The sequence below is a fragment of the Dendrobium catenatum genome, unplaced genomic scaffold (genome assembly GCF_001605985.2).
Source record: "Dendrobium catenatum unplaced genomic scaffold, ASM160598v2 fragScaff_scaffold_1684, whole genome shotgun sequence".
Lineage (NCBI taxonomy): Eukaryota > Viridiplantae > Streptophyta > Magnoliopsida > Asparagales > Orchidaceae > Dendrobium > Dendrobium catenatum.
In genome coordinates, this window is record NW_021320146.1 from 650,798 (window position 1) to 672,769 (window position 21,972).

General features: G+C 36.5%; 1 protein-coding gene across 1 annotated transcript; it reads right to left on the minus strand.

Annotated features, from left to right (window-relative positions):
- Positions 1-369: 369 nt before the first annotated feature.
- Positions 370-4,414, minus strand: LOC110103103 (nudix hydrolase 15, mitochondrial-like). The gene is made up of 4 exons (XM_020831672.2): positions 3,898-4,414; positions 3,645-3,787; positions 850-969; positions 370-599 (listed from the first exon to the last, which is right to left on the minus strand). Exons 1-4 carry the CDS (start codon positions 4,232-4,234, stop codon positions 375-377), a joined length of 825 nt encoding a protein of 274 aa, XP_020687331.1. The 5' UTR covers positions 4,235-4,414; the 3' UTR covers positions 370-374.
- Between the last annotated feature and the right edge of the window lie 17,558 nt (positions 4,415-21,972).

The following is a 21,972-nucleotide window of genomic DNA, read 5'->3' on the forward strand; positions in this document are numbered from 1 at the left end:
TAAAAATTAAAAAAAGATCTGACAACACATAGAAGCCATATTACAAATCTAACCATAGGTTTTACTTTCATGAATCAATATCTTTCAATACATTCAAAGATATCTATAACAATAACTTACATTTAATTCAAGAACACTTGAAACTCCTTTTAAATTATAATATTACATTTTAAGTTGGAACCTGCAGCTAAAAAATATGGATTAGAGTCTTCGACATACTCTTTTTTCAATGAGATCAAAAACAACACAAAATTATGATTTCGTTTGGGACAGCTTTCTAAGAGGCTTTTTTAATTCAAAAATTTCTAGTTCAATAAAATTTTGATCTAAAAAATTAATTTAGAAAATAGTAAGAAAGCTATCCCAAATAAAAGCTATGTCTTAGTAAATCCCACCTTAAAATTGGTAGGGTATTTGTAGATTGGCTTCATTTCAGGGAAGGATGGTCGCTGCTGGAATACAACTGAAGCAGCATGAATCAGGATACTTGCAGTTAAACCCCATATAAGAAACTTCTTCTTATTGATTTCATGATCAAAATAGTGTAAGAGATATTTCTCCCCCATCCATTCTCGCTCCTCAGACCTATGATTTTCATCCTGCATAAATTTGGATGTGACACAATTATTTGGAGAGAGCGAAAATCATAGAAAAAATATTTGCAGTTTCAGGCTTCGTTTGGGACGGTTTTTTTGTTACTTCTTAAAAAAGTTATACTAAAAAACTGCATTAAAAAGCAACAAGAAAACCATCTCAAACCAAGCCTTAGCATATTATTCATTCTTCTCCACCTTATATGCCTTTTGATAAACAACTAGTCGAAGAAGGTCGACAATATAGGAATAAAACCTTGAGGAACATTTCCAATGGTGCGTCAAATATAGCCTCCACTTCAGCAGTGTTAAGAATAGGTGCGAATGCTTTTTTATCAGATAGTACACCAATGACAGGGACGACTCGGAGAAGGTGCTGCAAAACAAATTTAAAATGAACTTTTAAGCTTAACCTTTAATGTAATTATTAGAAGTCACAAAGTCATTTGTGACGCAATTCTCTTTGATCTGTTGGTTGAGAATTTTAACAACCAACTAAGAGATCTTGAATACGAGTCTTGAGTTTGTGATTTGTGAATGAGTTTGCTTTAATTGATCCAAGGCTTCGTTTGGGGCGGGTTTTTTACTGCTGCTTAAATCAGAATTTTAGTATAAAAATTAAATTTTTTGTATTAGAAAGCTGCTTTAAGAAGCAGTAAGAAAGCCATCCCAAATGAAGCCTAAATGTAAAAAAAAAAACAGACATTTGCACTTTCCCGATAGTTAGGCCATTTTATTAAAAATATTGGTAATAGTATGCTTGTGAATAGGTTGACTAACAATAATTAGAGAGAGAATGAGCCGAGCAGTGGAATGATCTATGTATTGTCATAATCCAAACACCAAGTCCAACATAAAACTAAGTCTTCATTTGGGACGGTTTTTTTATTGCTTCTTAAAGCAGATTTTTAATATAAAATTTTTAGTTTTGTACTACAAAGCTGTTTTAAAAAGCAGCAAAAAAACCGTCCCAAACGAAACCTAAATTTGCTTTTTGTTTCAGCTTAGTTTTCACTTAACATAGTTCATGTTTAAACTGCCGTGACCTTTAGATAACATGTGCATAAGTTATTGAAGTGCTAGATTAAACCAAGCATTTGATTTTTTAAGAGTAAATCATTAAAATACTGACATATTTAACGAAGGGATTTGCAACCCTGTATTTAAAAATATTATAAACAAATTTAGAATGATAGATCTATACATATAGTTTGAGAGAGTATATTGAAAGGTCAACGAACAAAGAAGAATCAGTGGGATTGCCAAAAAAAAGGAAATAAGGAGACCGTGTATATATTATGTATACAAGAAAAAATCTCTCCCATAGATCCACAAGCAAGAAAGCAAAGCAAGGGGCCTCGAGTTGCTCTCTTGGCATTAATTAACGAGCTACTAGTACAAGGGGCGGACATAATCAAACAGCAGGAATACAGTGTGAGGACATCAGCTGGAGCATTTGTGAAATCTAGCATTGAACATCAACAGTGAAGGAGATGAGAAGTTGAGGCATTGATATGGTCTTCTCGCAACATTGACAACCAAATTTGGGACCTGGCTGAAATGAATAGGTATCAGAAGAACCAGGAATGCATTTTCAAGAGCAGAAATATCGAACATCCAACTCGGAGACACACATATGGTCATTTGATTCTACTTAATGGCTATTTTTAACTAACAATGAGCAGTATAAGCCACTTTAAACATTTGGAACTATCTTGGAGAACCTAGCAGTATAAGCCACTTTGAACATTTAGAACTATCTTGGAGAACCTAAGTGACATGAAAAAATGTTAGGAACCCAATTCTAGGTTTTGGTTTTATATATATATTATTGAAGTGGTGTAATTCACCTAATATATATTTATCTAAAATATATCCTTCTTCCCTAAGAAGTTAAAACAGGATAGTATAGAATTGCAGTTCCAATTAATAAATGCAGATTTTCTGTATTCCAATATGATGTGGTGATCGTCGGAAGAATCGGACCTGCTTGAAGGAATTTTCAATCTAGGGATTAACATGAAGCTTAAAAGCTTCAATAAGAGATAATATTCATCAATATGTTTTTTACTACAATACTTTGCCTATTTATAGGCTAATAAAAATATTCTTGAAACTTGTAATAAGTTAGTCCTAAGGAACATTTTTAAGAACATTCTAGAAACTAGTAACAAATTTAGATAAACTACGAAATACTGTAATAAAATGCTCCGCATCACAATCTATTACAAAACAGATTTTCGCATCATAAAGTGAACAATTCATTGACCATTCAGAAGTCACGTAACAACATATGACTAAGAGTCTAAGAGCACTATTAATCACCCCCAATAGTACGCTCCAAAGGTGAATAGGAAATAAGAATCCGATTAAAAGAAGCCTGCTTTGGACCAAAAGCAGGGCTCTTTACACGACAACATAGAGGTAGCGAATGGAGTCCCAGTCCCAGATATCCTACCTAGGCTCCTGAATGGGAAGAGAGATAAGTTTTCAAATAATAATAGTGGAATATGTTCAACAAGTGGCACAATTGGTCTCCAAAGATGATTCATAGATTGCAATGTGATACCAAAGCTATGGTTCTTGGGATCTAAGTGCAGATAATTTTAAGTTTGTTTAGGCTACTCTGATAGAGTGCAAGATCCTAATCTGAATATTAATAAATAGCAGCCAAAATGCATCCAAATTACTAGCGTATCTCTTTTAGCTGCCATCAATCCAGCTGGTAAATAGCACTGATTTACCATGACGATCTTACAGTTTTACTCTTCCATTTATAGACAATGAGCAAGTGTTATGAAATACTGCAACTATAATAATGGGGAAAAAATTTGAGTACTAGCTTATTTTACTTCCAATTTCTAAAAAGCGGATGAATCGGAACTAACGAAATCCAACACCAAAGTTCTCCATCAAGCAACAACCAAGTCAAACACTCAAACTGCAAATTTTCAATGTCTAACACTAAAATCCATGCTTCATAAAAATGAGCAGCCGTAACTGCAATTTTGGGGTAAACAATAACGGGATGCGATCGCATAGTAAACGCACCAGGGAGAGGAAGGGTTCCAGAATCGCCACGATCGTGACTAGAGAAGGATCGAGACCGATCTCCTCCTTAGCCTCTCTGGTAGCAGTTTCACGGTCGTCAGCATCCCCCGCCTCCGCCTTCCCGCCCGGCAAAGCCACCTCTCCTGCACCATCCAACAACAAAAACCCCACCAGAGTAATAAATCAATTAGGAAGCACAAAAACATCTTTCCTCTCGAAACATGACGAGGTGATCGGAAAGAGAGAAAGGAACCGGAGTGCGTGGAGAGATTGGAGGCGCGCTTGGTGAGAATAACCCTGAGTTCTCCGTTCTCGCCCTCAAATAGGCAGATAAGAACAGCGGCCCTCTTCGGATTGAAGCGTTCTGGAGAGAGGACCCTCGAAGGCGAGGCGGACTCGGAGAAACCTATTGAGGAGAAAACTTTGCCTCGATCATCAAAGTCGCGGCCGCTACCCTCCGATACCGAAACCGCAGCTTCACCATCGGTGGCCGCTTCGTCAGTTATTTGGCTGGATTCGGGCTTGTGTTGGCGGAGCTGGTTGATCAGAGCACAGAGAAGGTGGCTGGGATTGGTTGGCGCAGCCATCATTTGCTAATCAGGGGACTGGAGCAGTGTTAAACGATAAATAATATACTCCCCTAAAATTAGGGAACTATGCTATCGATCCTCGCAGATGAAGAAACCGCCAGCGAAAGAGAGAAACCGTCGCAGATGAAGAACCGCAAGCAAAAGAGAGAAACCGACAGCGAAAGAGGAACTTTTATTAAGTCCTGGGACGTAGATGCTATGTTCGATCAGAGGATTCTTACTAGGTTTTTGCTCGGTATTATTAGATATTGTTTGGTAATAACGAGGAATATTGCTCTGCGAAGATCAAATTTTTATTTGGTCCAGTGAACATACGTAGAGCTACGTTCGGCTGGCACTAAGATCGCAGGCACAAAACAAGAAATATCGAGCAATACCAACAATAATGAGAAATATCATTATGTGAAGATCAAATATCGAGTAATACCGAGCAATACCGAGGAAAAAACTCGGAATTTTTTGGGATTACTCGATATTTCTCGGTATTACTCGGTATTAGTCTTCACAGAGCGGTATTCCTCGTTATTACCAAACAATACCTAGCAATACCGACCAAATACCTAGCAAAAACCGAGTAACAATCCTCTGACCGAACGTAGAGCTGCGTCTGGTCTGATGACGTAATAAAAGTTCGTGAAGACCAATACCGAGCAATATCAAGCAATACCGAGTAATCCCAAAAAATACCGAGTTTTTTTATTTTTTGGGATTACTCGGTATTATTCGGTATTTTATCTTCACATAATGATATTTCTCGTCATTGTTGGTATTGCTCGGTATTTGCTAGATATTTCTCGTTTTGTGCCTGCGATCTTAGTGCCGGCTGAACGTAGCTCTATGTACGTTCACCGGACCAAATAAAAGTTCGCGAAAGAGAGATACGGGTATGGTCCGTATGGACATGGTTCTCCATGGAGAAATTATTTTGTGCGGTACGTCATCGGACCGTTCCGATGGGAAATTATTGGGTCCGATCACAGGAGCCAATAAAAATGCACCACATCATCTTCTATTTCATATTGAAATAGGTACTGAGCAGTATCGTGTTGAGCTCAGTATACTTGGTACTATGAAGTACCGAGCCGCATATTTCACAGTACCGAGCTCAATACTGTGAAATATCGAACGATAAGCTATGTCCAGTGACTGGACCCAATAATTTTCCGTTCCGATAATTCGCCTCCGAACGTGTTGGATGACCGCACAGAATAATTTCTTCTACCTATAGAGTATTTTCTCTGTTTCGTTATATATATATATATATATATATATATATATAATTTATGAGATAAAAATTCACTCTTTAATAAAATTACGAATAAGATGAGTCTGATACTGTCATGTATTATATAAAAAAAGTTGCAAAAATTAAATTAAAAAAAAAATTTTGTTCAATGAGAAAAGATTTTTTTTTTAAGAAATAGTAAGTATTTAATTTAAATTAGGTGTGAGAGCATAATATTAAAAAAAATTAAAAAGAACAAACTAGTCAAACATGATGGTGTATTCCATTGAATACACTAACTGTTTGGCGTATTTAGAATAAGAATGTGCCTTTTAGTATAACACATTGCTATAGTTCTGCAAAATTCAATTCGGCTAACTAGAAGACATACGGGGTGAATGAAGAATGTGTTAATTTGTTTGGTTTATCTGCTCCGTTTTAAATTTTAAAACTCACATGCTACTAGGGCTAAAAATGTATATTATCCCTGCTCCTTAAAAAAAAACTCAGAAAAATATGATTAGTATATATAAATAACTAAGCACATCGTTAAATTGTAATAGCCCAATTGCCGTCAGATCTTCACTATCTAAACATCGCCGCCAAACTTTGTTACCCGATCATCGTCTTCTGACTGCTGTCGGATGACTATCATCGATCATCATCAAGCCATCGTCGTATGACCAACAATGTATTCCATTGAAGGATTTTTGCTGTTTATGATTCTTCTCAGAACAACCATTATATTTTATTTTCTACTATTCTACTAAAATGAGAAATATACTACTATGTTTTTTAATGTTCTCTCTAATACTTTATTTCGACAAACTAATTAGTTTTATGAGCCTAATCACTAGTAAAGTTGGCAGCATGCACAGTATGCCAACAGGTTAATAATCATCAATAACTAGGATCAAGGTATCAGACTATGCTGCCATGGGTGCCGGGCGGATTCACCTTTAGGGCAGGGGAGACAATTGCACCCGCTTAAAAAATTAAAAGAAAAAAATTTTTAGGTAATTTGTTCTCCTACATCTATTTTTTAGTCTTTATTATAAAAATTTTTAGGCAATTGCCCCCCTATAAGTTTTAAAATGTTATGATCTTTAGGCAATTGTGCCAACATATATAATTAAGCACATGGTGTAGAGAAGTTATTGTTAGGGAATGATGATGATGAACCAAATACAAAGATAAATAGCAAAGAGAAATACTATGGTCAAATCCCGCAGCAGGCGCTGCCCCCTAGACCCCCGACATATCTGCGAAGCGTGCAACGATGAAGAAATAAGGGTTGAGAGGCAACACCCTCGGAACAAATTTTGATTGTAAGGATATTTATGAAAAAAAAAAATGCACTTTTACTTATCAATTTTATGTTGTAGTTATTAGTAATCGAATTCTTACTGCTTGTCCAATTCCAATATTAGCCTTTTGCACTACCAGAATTGGAGGATACTACTCAAAACTTCGCATCTTATGGTTGTCTGATATTTTGTTTTGTGCCTGAAGGACCACCCTCACGTGTGCACACATGGTAGTATCATTTGCCACATGAGCGTCCTTTTCTGCCATTATCGTTGCCATATTTATTCATAAACCAAGAAAAGAACAACAAAAAGATGGCAAGTTAATGCTGCCACTTTGATGTTTTAAGTCTGATAATAATCAATAATGAACAGCTGCTGTGATCCCAAAATTATATGCGGAGGCACCTAGGCATGAATAATAGTTGATTTGCCTCATTTGTAGGAGAAATTATTCCGTCCGAGTTCAAATGGGAAGAACGGTCTGGACATATGAGTGTGTACACACTGTGTTGTGTGTATCAATATTTTGTACACACACTCACAGTCCGGATGGTTCTTCCCGTCCTGACTCCGCATAGAATAATTTATCCATTTTAAATTTGAAAAAATGATTAGGCGGGTGTTATATTTTGAAAGAGAGGGAGAGAGAGAGGTTGAAATATAATCATGATGGAATAGACAAAATTACTAGACTAACTGATGTGGTGATCGTCGGAAGATTCGAATCTGCTTGAAGGGATTTTCCAATTCAGGGAACAAAGACACTCAACAAGCTTAAAAGCTTCAAGGATAATAATATTTCATCAATGATCCTCCTCTCTTACAATAGCTTGTATGTATAATCATAATAGAAGATTCTAGAAAGCCTACACCTAAGCTAACAAATGATAAATGATTTCTTAGGTGTGCTGTAACTAAGATGTTCCTACATCACTAAGTTATGAGATTTAAAAGAAACCAACAAAAAAGAAACCAAAAAAGAAAAGAAAACAGAAGCTCGGAATGAAGGAACCAAGTGAAAAACTATGCAACCTAATGTAAATCAATGCACCCAAGGAACTACTAAAGAAACTGTAGAAAAAAAAGAGGTGTTGAAGGACTCAGACATAGCTTGGAACTCCAAAAGAATCTTAAATGTCATCTTATATAGTCAGAATAAAGCAAACCATACCTAATCCAACGAACATAGCCAAACCAACCAATCCATTAGAAATTAGAGAGATCTCAAGTGATGAAAAAAGGATACAGGGGGAGCAATAAGGAGGAGCCATCAGGCACAATAGAATAAAACACAAGTTTTGCTGTGTCTGAAGAATGGATCAGGAAGAGTGCTAAATATGTGTGAATTCTTACTATTCAAATAAAAGAAACGAGCAATTGAGTCTCAAATCATGGAACTAGAAACGCATTTCTATCAAAGCATATGGATGTAGATTTACAAGTATTTTCCATTTTGATCAAATAATGAGCTCAACTTTAATGATATGTGATAGATGGGATTTTTTTTGAAACTCTGGAGCTCTTCATGAACAACTTCATTGGCGCTCGGCATGCTAAGCTACCTGGATCTCTCCCGCAACCACCTCTGCTATTCCATCCCTCACTCCATTAGGTCCTCCACAAGCTTGCAATTTGAGTGGACGTATGTTCGAGCTCGATCTAAATAAGCCGTTGAGTTCGAGCTCAGCTCGTGAACTAGATAAGTTTGACTCGTCGAGCCTGTTAATGAGTACAGCTAAATTGGCTCGCGAGGCGACTTGACTTGGTTACACCCCTAGTTGTAAATACAAAAACTGACATTTAGTACGTACAATTTTTTTTTTCTTTTGTGATCAAACATGATAGTGAGGAGACATAATCTATCATTTAAAAAATTGCATATTCATTATAAAATTATTTGAATTGGAATAGGGACGCTTGTAATAGCATTAGAGAAAGCGGGCAGGACAAGAGAACAACAAATGAGTGTGAGATTCAATGTTAGCATTATAAAAACAATACTAGGAATGGTAAAGAAGCCCTTTTTGCAATCAGATTATCAGTGGTTTTTCATCCCTTGAAAGCAGGCCATCCATTTCTCTTTCATTTCTCTGTATGTTCTTATTCCACATAAAAATTTGATATGGCTCCTGACTATATATAAGTCTTGTAGGAGCTCAAGCTCATCCTGGTTGGAGTTTCTTTCCAAATTCCATTGCAACACCATAACGCAGCTCTCTGCTCTAATTCCAGATTTCTATCTTAAAATATCAACTTGGGGGTTTAGTGTCAGTGATAACTCATGCTTCATTTGAGACCCCTTTCTTATTGATTCTTAAAATTTAGATGTTCTACATACCTCTAAATTTTGAAGGGGGTTTTAGTTTTCTAAGGGGTTGTTTAGTATTGGCTTGGATTTATCTTTAGTGGGATTTAGTAAATCTTGTAAATCCAAATTTAGTAAATTTTTAGGCTGTTAAATCTTGAAAACTGTTTGGTAGAACAAATGCTAAATTATATTAAATACTGAGAAACTATTTGGCAACAGATTTCAGAATTTATGGCAGCTAGAGAATTAAATATGAAGAAACGTCATTGAATTACATCAATAAGCTTGTTATAAAATCAAGATAACTCCATACAACGTAATGAACTCATATAATAGAAGCTACAACGTACATGTAGAAGAGCACATGATACTATGATAGAGTAATAATGATCTAGACATCAATAGACTACAATGTAATCTAGGATTTAAGAGTATTAGTTTATTAAAAATTTAAATTTAATTTATGTTTTAAATTTAATTAGTATTTTAAATACAAATTACTTATTAATTAAAATGTTAATGGTTGTTATTAAATTATAATTATAAAAATAATTTAATTAGAAAATAAATTAATTATGAAATAGCTAATTAGTTTTAATTTTGAATATATTTTTAATTATTTATGAATTAATTATTAATTATTAATTTTAAATATCATTACTACATCTTTATTATTGATACGTCACCAAAAATAGTCTTGATCAAGCACGAATCTCGAGGCAAAATCAAGTTGAAAACTTCAAAAATTAGATCGAAGACCATCTGAATTTTGATTTCAGCAAAACTTACAGTTCAAACTGAGCGTCTCGGAAACACCAAACTCAACGACACCAAAATCGACTCAATCTGAGCCCAAATGAGTCCAAATCAAAGACTCGAAGCATTTTTGGAAGGATCAAACCACAATTTGGGTTACCAAACAATCTTCAATCATGAACATTGCTATAGTCGAATCGAGCGGCTCGACGAGACGAATCCAACGAGCCCAAGATCATCAATTCTGATATCATTAAGACAATCAAATATTCATTGAACGGTGCATGATCTTAAGAATCAAGATCTGCCATCCATTCGAACCACTCCAATTTACCCTTGATCTTCCACTTATTTTCAAGCCACGCCACTCAAGAATTCTATAAATAGAGCCCCATTTCCTTATGAGAAGAGGGAGGAGGAAGCCAAGAGAGAAGAAGGAAGAGAAGGAAGAAAGCTCCTGCCGCCTAGCTCCTCCTCGACCACCGTCGGAGTGCTGCCGCACCACCGTCGTAGTCTTGCCGCACCACCGCCGGACCACCAAGGGACGCCAGAGTGCTGCCGCACCACCGCCGTAGTCTTGCCGCACCACCGCTGGACCACCAAGGGACGCTGGAGTGCTGCCGCACCACCGTCATAATCTTGCCGCACCACCGCCGGAGTATTGCCGCAACACCGCCGTAGTTCTACTACACCACCGACGGATCACCAAGGGACGCCGAAGTGCCATCCGAAGCTGAAGTATCCCCTGACACTAAAGTGCCACTACCGATCCACCGCCTGACACCGGAGTGCTGCTGGACCACCACCTGACAGTGGAGTGACGTTGGACTTTTGTAAAACTCTCAATTGATATAAGTAATCTGGTCGTCTTCAAGGACGAGTCAGACCATTGTACTTTCCTCAAATTTTAGTGGAATCATCTTCAACTGGGCTAGGCCCCGTGGTTTTTTTCCCTTTCCGGGTTTTCCACGTAAAAAATATTGTGTTCTTTATGTGTGAGCTGGATATCCGTGTAACGCTAAGACGTAAAATTATAACTCTATCTCCGCGTATATTCTAGCCCGCAACAATTATAAAAAAAGATAATTAGAATTTAAATTAATTATCAATTAATTTAAGTGTTTAATTATTTATTATTTATTAATTAATTATATTATATTCTTAATTAATTTTAATTAACCTAATTAAACTAAATTTATTTATGCGTATATTCTCTGGCAAGTTCGTCACTGAAGGAACGCTACAGGTTTTCTTTTCTTCTTCGCTTGCTGCTCGTTGCCATTCGACTTTGTTTGCTTCGTGTGATAGTTTTGAATAATTCGCTTAAGAACTTCTTCCTTCGACAATGTTCCTTCCTATCGGATCTGAAAGTCTGAAACCACACCTCCTCGTTGTTCTCTGTTGAATCAGAAGTAATGGCAACGACAAGAGCTTGCTCTTGCCAATTGCCAAGGTAGCCATCTTTCTTTCTTTCACGCGCTTCTTCGGCCAAATCCCATTAAACCCATCTCTCTATGAGATTTAGATTCATGCGGATTTACGCTGTAAATCCATAAATCCTGGATTTATGTAGGTGTCAAATTTAGATAACCTTTAAAACTGTTTGGCTGGATTTATCTTAAATCTCACTTAAATCCCCGTGTAAATCCGATACCAAACAGCCCCTAAAAGGTAACTAGCCTGTTTATGGTAAAAATTAGGGACGAGATATTTGTATAAAGTTCTTAGTTTAATATTTTTATGAAAATTTGTATTAGTAATAAAATGTTATAAATAAGGATAATGATTTACTTTATTTTATTAAATTAGGATAATAAGTTAGGTTTATGCCAGCATTTTTTTAAACTAAGGCAGCATTTTTAGGATTAATTTGTTACCAAACCTGTTCTTATACTTGGTACCATGGAAAATTCTAGAACTTTCATGGGTTCAAGAGAAATCCGAGAAGTTTGCGTTTTAATAATATCGACATGATGTAAGACCATGAGAGTCTGTTGTTATTATATATATTTGCAGGGTAAACTAGTAATCAGGTTGTTCATAAAGATCCAAAATAAATAGAAGAATCAGGTTGGATACTTGGATTTGATAATAATTATTATAATGAAAGAGTTATTAGTATTATCAATTAGAAATTTTTATATAAAAAAAAAAATAGGAAAGTTGGATGGATGGCATATTAACTCTAATTAGGTAATATTGTTCTCTATATCTTTAGTACCTGAATAATCTAGAATATGTAAAATAAATATTATGGGAGTTAGAGTGGGTACCATGTAATATAGTGTGAATATTACTGCTCCAATTCCATGACAACAATGGCATAATTTATCCTTCAAAGCACGAATCCGAATCCAAGCAGGGGGCCCGCACCCAGCAAACACGACAAATTGAGTTGAAGTCCATGACAATACTACAACCTGATTGATCAACACAATCAGATTCCACATAAAACTAATAATTTTCCTCTTTATAATAATATATTAGTGCATTAATGACTATGACCTTCTATTTCAGATAATAATAGATATTAGACTTACAACTTGTTGTGTAAATAATGGACTTGTCACTACCAAAAAATAGGCCTATTGCAGCACAATTTTTGGCCTATTCCGACGGTTATAACCGTCACAATTTTCTTTGCAGCGGTTCTAAAACGGCTGCACCCCCGCTGTAATTACAATGCGCTACAATGACATTCTGCAACAGTTTAAGGACCGGTAGGGTATATAGATTTGATGAAGTGCTGGATTTAGCAGCGGTTATAACCGCCACAAACGTATAGCAGCAGTATTTATCTATATCAAAGGTTTTACAACCGCTACTATAAATTGCTACGAAAACATTAACATTTTGGCAGTTTGTACTATGCCTCGCTATGCATACGAGATTGCTAGCTAGGGGAGAGTTATGTTACACATAGACAATGCCTTCGAGATGGATGCATTAATATATAAAAAAGTATAAGTTATTGATATGATAAGCTATATGTGAGATGAATGTTATGATTCTTTCAATGTGCATCACTTCAAGTGTTAAGTAAAATTTATGGTCTTGTAACTCTCTTGTTGATATCAAAGTGATAAGCACAGTTAATGATTTTCTTAAAATTTAAATTGATGACTGACATGTATGTTATGTTATTTTCTCTTGAGTTACTATGAGTTAGAATTGTAATTGATCCACTATGTTATATTAATAACTCATTATTCAATTTACTTAATAATTTAGGATAAAATCTTGAGAACTAGATGAGTGGATATGAGAATCTGTGTACCATCAATTAATGTAGAGTTCCAAGTAGCTTGCAAGTTTTTTTTTATAGCTGTTATTAATTTGTTGGCAGCTTTACACAACATTGCTGAATAATTTTAAATTTACAGATTTACACATTTATTATCAGTTTTTGTGATTATGCACTGCTTTCGTTTTTGGTAACAGGAGTTCCTAACAAGAGAGGAATTGCAAGAAATTCAAAAGAAGGTTAATAAACGAAGTAGAACTCAAGTCATGTAACTTGGGGCAAATTGTAGAATTCTTGCAAGAGAGGATTTGCAAGAATTTTAATAGTAAAAGAATTTAATGCAATTTACCATTATATCCTTCGAAACATGTAGGGGCAAGTTAATAGTTCCCCATTGCTATATGCTGGATAGAACTCTAGTCATGCAATTAAGGGGGCAAAGAGGGGAAAACAAAAGTTGTTGAGTGAAGTGAAAAGAAGAACAATGGTGTTTGGGCGTTGGCTGAAATTAATTTCACCATTTACTATCAAATCAAAGATTCTTGTAGACATAAAGAGAGGGTAGAGAAAGGGAGAATATCATTTGATAAGAATCCTTTAAATTTGAATATTAATGTTGAATGATCAAAAGTGGTAGTATTAAGATGTTAAACTCACTCAAATATAATATAATAACCAAAGAGAGGGTGGACAATGGTGTTATTTTAATTAATTTCAAATATAAGCTAATTTTTATAAAAAGCAGGATATTTTGATGATCTAGCTAACTCCCCTAATGCCAATCCCCAATAAACTTATCCTAATCACTTGAAAATGAAAAAAAAAACAAGCTTTTTTTAAAATAAATTTTAAATATTTATGTCAATTTATTGTGACCCCTCTCACCAAACAGAGAAATTATTACATGTGGATAGGCCATATCAATCTATACATATACTGTGTACAAATTGTACACAGTGTACAGATGACATGGCCTATTTGATTGGAGTCCGACACCGTCCAGACTCTGTACATAATAATTTCGACATCAAATGATAAATTATACGTACTATATTTCACAACAATTCTAGACAATAGGATTTAAGCTTAAGAGAAATTGGAGAATATTGCTTATCTGAATAAATGACCATTAGGAGAAAAGAAAACTTTCGCTTTATATCTTCCAATAAGAGAAAAGGTAAATAACGGAAACCTTTTAGAATGCTGATAACTCTCCCAACAAGTTGGTCTGTGACTGCACATGCAGATCCAATCTAGCCAAGGAAATAAATGGTTATATCTATTATTAGGTGAAAAGCCGAACTAAAGCCAAGCAAAGCAAGAAGAAAATAAAAAGAGAACAAAAGCAAAAAAAAAACTAAGAGAACAAAAGCAAATAAGAGAAGAATAGGGGAAAGAAAAAGAAGGGAGACATGAAGAGTCCATGTGATAGAGAGAATAGTTTGCGACAAAGGAGGGAGCGTGCAAATGCTGCACATGGCTGGCCATAATTCATCTCTCTCTCTCTCTCCCTCTCCTCTCTTTTGTCACAGATCATGTTTTTCCCTCTCCAGTTGCTCTCTCTCTCTCTCTCTCTCTCTCTCTCTCTCTCTCTCGTGCTTTCTCTCTCTAGCGCTCTCTCTCTCTCTTTCTCTCTTCTCTTTGGTCACAGCTCATGTGTTTCCCTCTCTAATTGCTAAATAGTTGTATTAATTGCATTATAACTATTGCAATTGCCAGTTGCCACCTTCCATCTGCATTATATTCAATTATATCACCAACATTGCAACATAATAAATTGCTTCATTATGTACCAAACTATTCGACAAACACATGCAGGAATGAAGCTTTATGCTTTATGCAATTTTCGGGCATTAATGCATGAATAATACCTTTTTTTTAGCTAACGGCAGCTGGCATTATCGTGACCGTTCATGTTGGATCATTAGTTCAATAATGATATAACAACAACAACATCAAGCCTTTGCCCCACTGTGTGGGGTCGGCTACATAAATTCTTTTTCTCCATTGTGTTCTGTTAAAAGTCAAATTCTCGTTTAAATCTAATAAAGAAAGATCATTTCTAATATTTTCTAACAAGATCTTTTTATGTCTATTTCTGCCTTTCTTAATATAAGCTAAATCTAATACCTCTATTTTTCTAACCGGGTCATCGGAAGGCCGTCATTTTATGTGACCAAACCATCTAAGGAAAGTATCTCTAATCTTATCTTCCATTGGAGCTACTCCAATCTTTTCACGTATATGCTCATTTTTGTATCATGTCTCTAAGGCTAAATCCACCCATCCACCTGAGCATCCTCATCTCTGCAACACTTAATTTAGTATTATGAAATTAGTTCATTAATGATCAACAACAAAATTTCATTGATCGAGCAAATTGGTTGGCCATGGCGATTGTAACAAAGCTCTCTATCAACTAGTGTGTCGTACTGTTGTGATTAATATTTTTAACTGTGCTTAGTTGATTGGTTTGATCATGAAATTGAAGTTACTGTGAAAGTGGGGCTAGCCAAATTGCTTTAACTTTTCAATTTTTATAATATAAATATAATGTTTTGGTCCTTTTATTTTAATATTTCTGCCATGATAAAAGAGGGATGCTTTGAAAATGACCAAATATGTCACTGCATGCACTCGACAATTGTTTACTTGTTATAGAACTACTGCAAATAGTTTGTGTCATATATATGTAGAAGGAGAGCTTGAAGGGTGAAGGTTGGAAGCTTAAATTCATTAATTGTGGATCATTTAAGATTTTGAGGAAAATCGAAGGTAGTTCATAACAGTTTACTCTAATCGCACATAAGAATATCTAGCATATGATGACTGGAAATTCTAGAGTCATTCTACTACTAAAAAAAATTCTTTCACAACACTTTAAATAAGCTTTTGCGGCAGTTATAACCAACAAAAAAATATTTGCAGCTGTTTCAAAATCAGTAGAGGTCCGTTGTAGTTGGTTTCTGATGCAAAAGGCATTTCATCACGATTCTAGGACCGATAGGGAAGGGATTAGATTTTGTGGCAGGTATAACTGCCACAAATGTGAATCAATAACAGTAGTTATAACCGCCACATATATGAGGCAATAGCAATATTTATAACCACAACTATAGCCTCAGATGTGTGCCGGTTATAATTGCCACTATATCTCTAGTTTTGTGCCCACAATAAGAACACGTTTTTTATAATAAAATGTTCTTATCAATGACATTATTTGACATGGTTTATACAAATAAATAATGATAGAGAAATTATCCATATTAGATCTTATGAGTTGGAAAAAGCTTGCCTTATCTGTTGATGACAGACTATTCGACCAAGAGGATCAAGGATCAGTTGAAGGAAGATCAAATTTTGGAGAAGAGAATGAGAAGAACTTGTCATGACACCAAAGTGCTTTTCAAATTGGTAAGAAAGGGAGGGGGCCTCTAAAACAAAATGATATACTTGAGATGGAATTGCCAAGTTGTTTTCTCTCTTATAACTTGATTCACAAGAGTGAATTATCTCTAAAAGAGGAATCGTATCATTAAACAACTCAATGATATAAAAAGGCCAGTGTGTGGAGGATAAACCGAAAGAATCGACTTGAAAGATGAGAATGATACTCCAGAGATAACTTCTATGTTGCTGAGAGGAACCTTGAAGAAGGCTTGCTAGTATGCTGCCAAGAAAAGCCAGAGCTAGGAGGAATTTAGAAAAGATCTTAGGAAGGCCATAACAGTCGAGATGATTATTATCAATTTTTTATAATGCCAGTATATCATTAGCAATCCATGAAGTCATCCTCAAATTCAATGTCATAGCATTGAGAAATCATTATGTACGGTCATCGCATGGTCCGAATGCAAATCAGGATGAGCCAAGTCACCCGGTACATAGCATCGGTACACATGAAAAAAAAGATGTGGCGCATTCTGATTCGTCTTTGGACGCCGCCCGATGACCGCGCATAATAATTTTTCTATAGCATTAAAACTCCTACATTTTGACTAATATCTTCTTGCAATAAATGTTTTTTTTTTTTTAATTCCTCTTTCCATTTAAAACCCACATTTCCTGTCCATGTACGTTGAAGGATATGTTAAGAGATCAAAGATAGGAGATTTTCTTGCCTTCAGAGTTCAATCATAGAGAAGATTGTTCGTATTCTAGATAAAAATTGATTGAGGCATTGAGCTATGGAATGTAAGAAAATTCTCACTATTCACAATAATATGGAATATAAAAAAAAATTGTCTCATTTACAATAAAACTCATATAAAAAATAGGGATTACTTTTATTTTAGGATATAACATTTCAAATTATATTATGAATTTTAGAATTTTTATTTATTCATTCAAAATAATAGTATGTTATCAAAGATAAAAGATAACGATTTATATTTGCTCAAAATCACCTTCTCCTAATTAATATTTATTATATTGTAACAAATTAATGTAAAGTTATATTCACATTAGCCTAATGATTGGGAGCTTTGGCTTTCAATAAAGAGGTCATGCATTCAAAACTTTACATGCATGTACATGAATTTATGATTAAAGCTTCGTTTGGGATAGCTTTCGTACTGTTTCTTAAAGCAGCCTTCTAGTACGGTTGCGTCCTAGAAAATTCGTGATAGTAGAGAAAGATATTTTAGCATCTTAGCTTTGCACGAAATCCAACACACAAACATATAAAAGAGTAGAGTTGTAGCATTTATAAGAGACATTAAAACTCTAAAAAGTGGACAAATCATGGGGCCTAACCTAGTTTTAATGAATTTACTAATATTAATGTTTGAATAAAAATGAGGCATTCCCCTTGAGGAGGGGAGGCTTTATGTAGCAAATACACATTGTAAAAAGCTTGTTATATGTTAGATGTTCTTAAATGACAAGTCCATTTGGTCAATAAGATTATAATTCTATGATCGAGGTCGGAAAGACCGTAGTTGGCGGGAGACTGTGGTTGGAGTGGATTGTAGTCGGTGGGCGCGCGACGGTGGTAGGAGGGATTGTAGTTAGGGCTGTCAATATTTGACACGACACGAAAACCCGACCCGGATCCGACTCGAAAATTTCGGGTTCAGGTCAACCTGAACCCGAACCGGGTCGGGTTCGGGTTCGGGTTCGAGTTTTCGACCCGTTTGAAAAACCGAGTCGGGTTCGGGTTGACCCGGAAACCCGGAAATGACCCGAAATGACCCGCTGCCCGCCTTGACTGGGGCTGACCGAAGCTGCCCGCGCGGAGTCCGAGTCTGCCCCGCGTCGCTTCGCGTCAGCCGCTGTCGCGCGTCGCATCGGCCGCTGTCCGCGAGTCCGAGTTTCTGCACCCGCGTCTTCGCCGCGCCCTGGCTGCCGCGCCGCTAACCGTTGGCCGCTATATCGCGTGCCTACGGCCGTTCTGCGCTGCCCGTGCAGCGCGGAACTGCCGCCTGACCACTATCGCGCCGCTGCTTGCCGCTGCTCGCCGGCTGCCGCCCGCTGCTCCGGCCGACTGCCCCGCTGCCCTGCCGTCTCGCTGTGTGCCCGCAGCCGGCTCGCGCTTGCTCGCCGGACCGCAGTCCCATTACGCTGCGAAACCGCCGTCCCCGAAATGCCGAACCCAGCTGCGCGTGCAAAATCGCAAACCGCACCGCTGCCGGGTCGTGTCGGTTTGACCCGAACCCGAAGCGGTCGGTTCGGGTCAAGATTTGACCATGTTGCCTACCGGTCGGGTTAGGGCTCGACCGATTGAACCGCGGTCAATTCCGGGTTTGACCCGAACCCGACCGGACCTGAAATTGACACCCCTGAATTGTAGTCGGCAAGTGAAGGGGATCAGATAGACCGTAGTCGAACGGTCGATGCGTAGCATGAATGGACCAATAGCGACAGACAACGGGGGTTGGAGTTGAGTGTAGTTTGGCAGCGACTGTGATTGGAAGGCAATAATGGAGGCGATGGGTCCAGAATGGGATAGCAGTCTGCTAGTGACGTTTTCAGAGCAACCGTAGTCACGTGCGACAGGTGGTCGGAAGACCTAGTCGAGGACGAAAGAGTCTGAAAACCTTGATTGATGATACGATGGTCCTGAAGGACCGTTCATATCAGTCGGCGAAGTGGAAGACAGAAAACTATAGTTTCGGTGCACGATCGATGGATGGGGAGAATTCGACAATATCGGTGGGCGGGCAGAAGTACAAATGAAAGTTATCGACATGGTCGGTAGTAGCCTTGGTTGAGGAGGAGCTTGGTGGTAAGATAGATCTTAGTATCCTTCTTTCTTCCTCTTCTCCTCTCGCCTCCCCTTCTTGGTCTCCCCTCTTTAGTGAAGAATAAGGGGTTATATATATATATATAGTGGCATGGCGAGTAAATAAGGAAAAGATCAAGGACATATTGGGAGTGTTTCGAATGGAAGACCGATATCAACTCCTTTGATCGTGGACCATTTATCGAGTATTTAAGTATCTTAATGATGTTAGAATTTGGTTCTCTTGGGCTCGTTGGATTCCTCTTGTCAAGCCGTCCAATTCGACTATAATTATGTCACATTTGAAAATTATTTGGTCGTCCAATTATGGTTTGAACTATTCAAATGTTCTTCGAGTCCTTGATTTATATCACTACATGAAATTCAGTTAAAACCGGCGATTTTTTCCGGCGGCTTTACTGGTAAAACCGGCGGCTTCGCGGCGGTTCTCACGCCGCTGGTAAAAATGCAGTAGGAAATCATTGCCGGCGGTTTTATTCGCCGACGGCCTTCCGGCGGCTTATACCGTCGGTTATTACCGGTTTTAGTACCGGCGGTGTTCCGGCCGTTAAGCCGCCGGTGACAGCTGGTCGTCCAATTTAATCCGGCGGTGTTCCTGCCAAACTGCCGGTAAAACCGTCGTTATTACTAGCGGCCATATAACCGCCGGTCAAGGCCGCCGGTAACAGCTGAATTTCCTGTAGTGCTAGACCCATTTGGGCTCGGATTTGGTCGAATTAGGTGTCATTGGGTCCGTCTTTTCGAGACATTCATCTCAACTATAAGTTTGTTGAAATCGGAGTTCGGATGGCCCCGGATTAAATTGCAGAAGTTTCCAATGCTATTTTGCCTTGAGATTCTTGCTCTTTCAATATAATTTTTTGATGATATATAAAAATACAGAAAATTAAAACCTTTGTAATAGAAAGCTGCTTTAAAAAGCTGTTAGAAAGCGTCCCAAACGAAATATAAATTTTCTCTAAGTTAAAAAAAAATTATATTTACATCTCATTTATATTAATTATTTATTTCTAGAAAAATAAATAAAAAACTAAAGCATTAGTTCATTCTTCTCTCATGCCGGAAATTAATAGATTTGGATTCTCTGACATTGATATGGTAATTGGGCAAGTGCAATTATTCAATTTCAATCATGCTTTCTATTATGGATGATAAGGGTTGAATCTAACATAAAAGAGTAAAATAAAAAAAGAATATTAGATTTAATTTCAACCTTCAAAAATAAGGTAATTACACGATTAAAATTAAATAGCTACACCTGCAATCTCTCTCTCTCTTCATTTTTCATATTGGACAATGAAACTATTATCATGACTAAATATAAATAAACAAAAATGGGAACCATTATCACCAATAACAACAACAAACCTTTATCCCATTAAGAGGTGTCGGCTACATGAATCTTTTTCTCCATTGATTCTTATTAAGAGTCAAATTCTTATTTAAATCTAATAAAAAAATCTTTTCAAATACTTTATAACAATTTCTTTTTATGTCTCTCTCTTTCTTAAAAAAAATAAAAAATAGAAATAAAATAGATTCAATAGGTCCTCAAAAACATCTAATTCCATCGACCCACAATAGAAATTTACTTGTAATCAATTTATCATTCATCATTATGCAACTCTTATTGATCTTTTGATTGAGAGATATAGATATCAATAAAAAAATTTTGATTTCGAAGCTTACGTGTGCGATGTGTGTTATAAAGTAATGCAAAATTAATTTATTATTTGTGTTATTAAACTCAAACGATGTTAGTGAAAAGGTGCAAGTGACGGTTTGCTTTATTTTGGTTTTTGTTTAAAACTGCTATGTTATCATGTACGTTATTATGAGTGTGAAAAAAAAAACTCTGTTATGTTTTTCAGTATTTCACCGAGCTTTTTTTTTTTCTTTAGTTTTTATTTTCTCCATTCTCTCCAATTTTCTCCAACATTGTGGTATCAGAGCCCATTTTCGATTGAAGTGGGCATCAAATTTCTGGATTGAAGCAAAATTTTAGAAGATTTTGTGTATTCTTCTAAAAACAATGTGTGTGTGATTCTCATTCAAGTATTTTAAGAAATTTTTCATGGCAACGAGCACTACTTCTCAACCTTTGATTCCCATCTTCAATAATGAGAAGTATGAGATTTGGAGTATCAAAATGAAGACCTTGTTTAAGTTACAAGATTTATGGGATCTTGTGGTGAATGGTGTGCAAATTGGAGAAGATGAAGGGAGAAATAATGATAACAAGAAGAAGGATTCAAAAGCTTTGTTTTCATTCAACAAGCTATGGATGATAGTGTATTTTCAAGAATTTATATAGCTGAGACACCAAAGGAAGCTTGGGATATTTTGGAGAAAGAATTTCAAGGTTCAATAAGAGTAAAGAAAGTAAAGTTGCAATATATGCGACGTGATTTTGAAACTATGAATATGAATGAAGGATAAGGTGTTCAAACTTATCTCTCTCGAGTGTCAACAATTATGAACAAAATGCGATAATTTGGAGAGCAAATATCTGATGAGAAGGTAGTCTCCAAAGTTCTAAGTAGTCTTCCAACAAATTTTGAACATGTAGTGGATGCTATTGAAGAATCCAATGATCTTGTTGTGTATTCTTTTGATGACATTATGAGTTTGTTGATGTCTCATGAGAAGAG

Bases quoted from the DNA above. Each gene is read 5' to 3' on its own strand.
- LOC110103103 (XM_020831672.2), bottom strand. From the start codon at position 4,234: ATGATGGCTGCGCCAACCAATCCCAGCCACCTTCTCTGTGCTCTGATC. The intron at 3,788-3,897 runs GTTCCTTTCTCT...TGGATGGTGCAG, and splicing joins CAATCTCTCCACGCACTCCG to GAGAGGTGGCTTTGCCGGGC. The intron at 970-3,644 runs GTGCGTTTACTA...TTTGTTTTGCAG, and splicing joins TGGAACCCTTCCTCTCCCTG to CACCTTCTCCGAGTCGTCCC.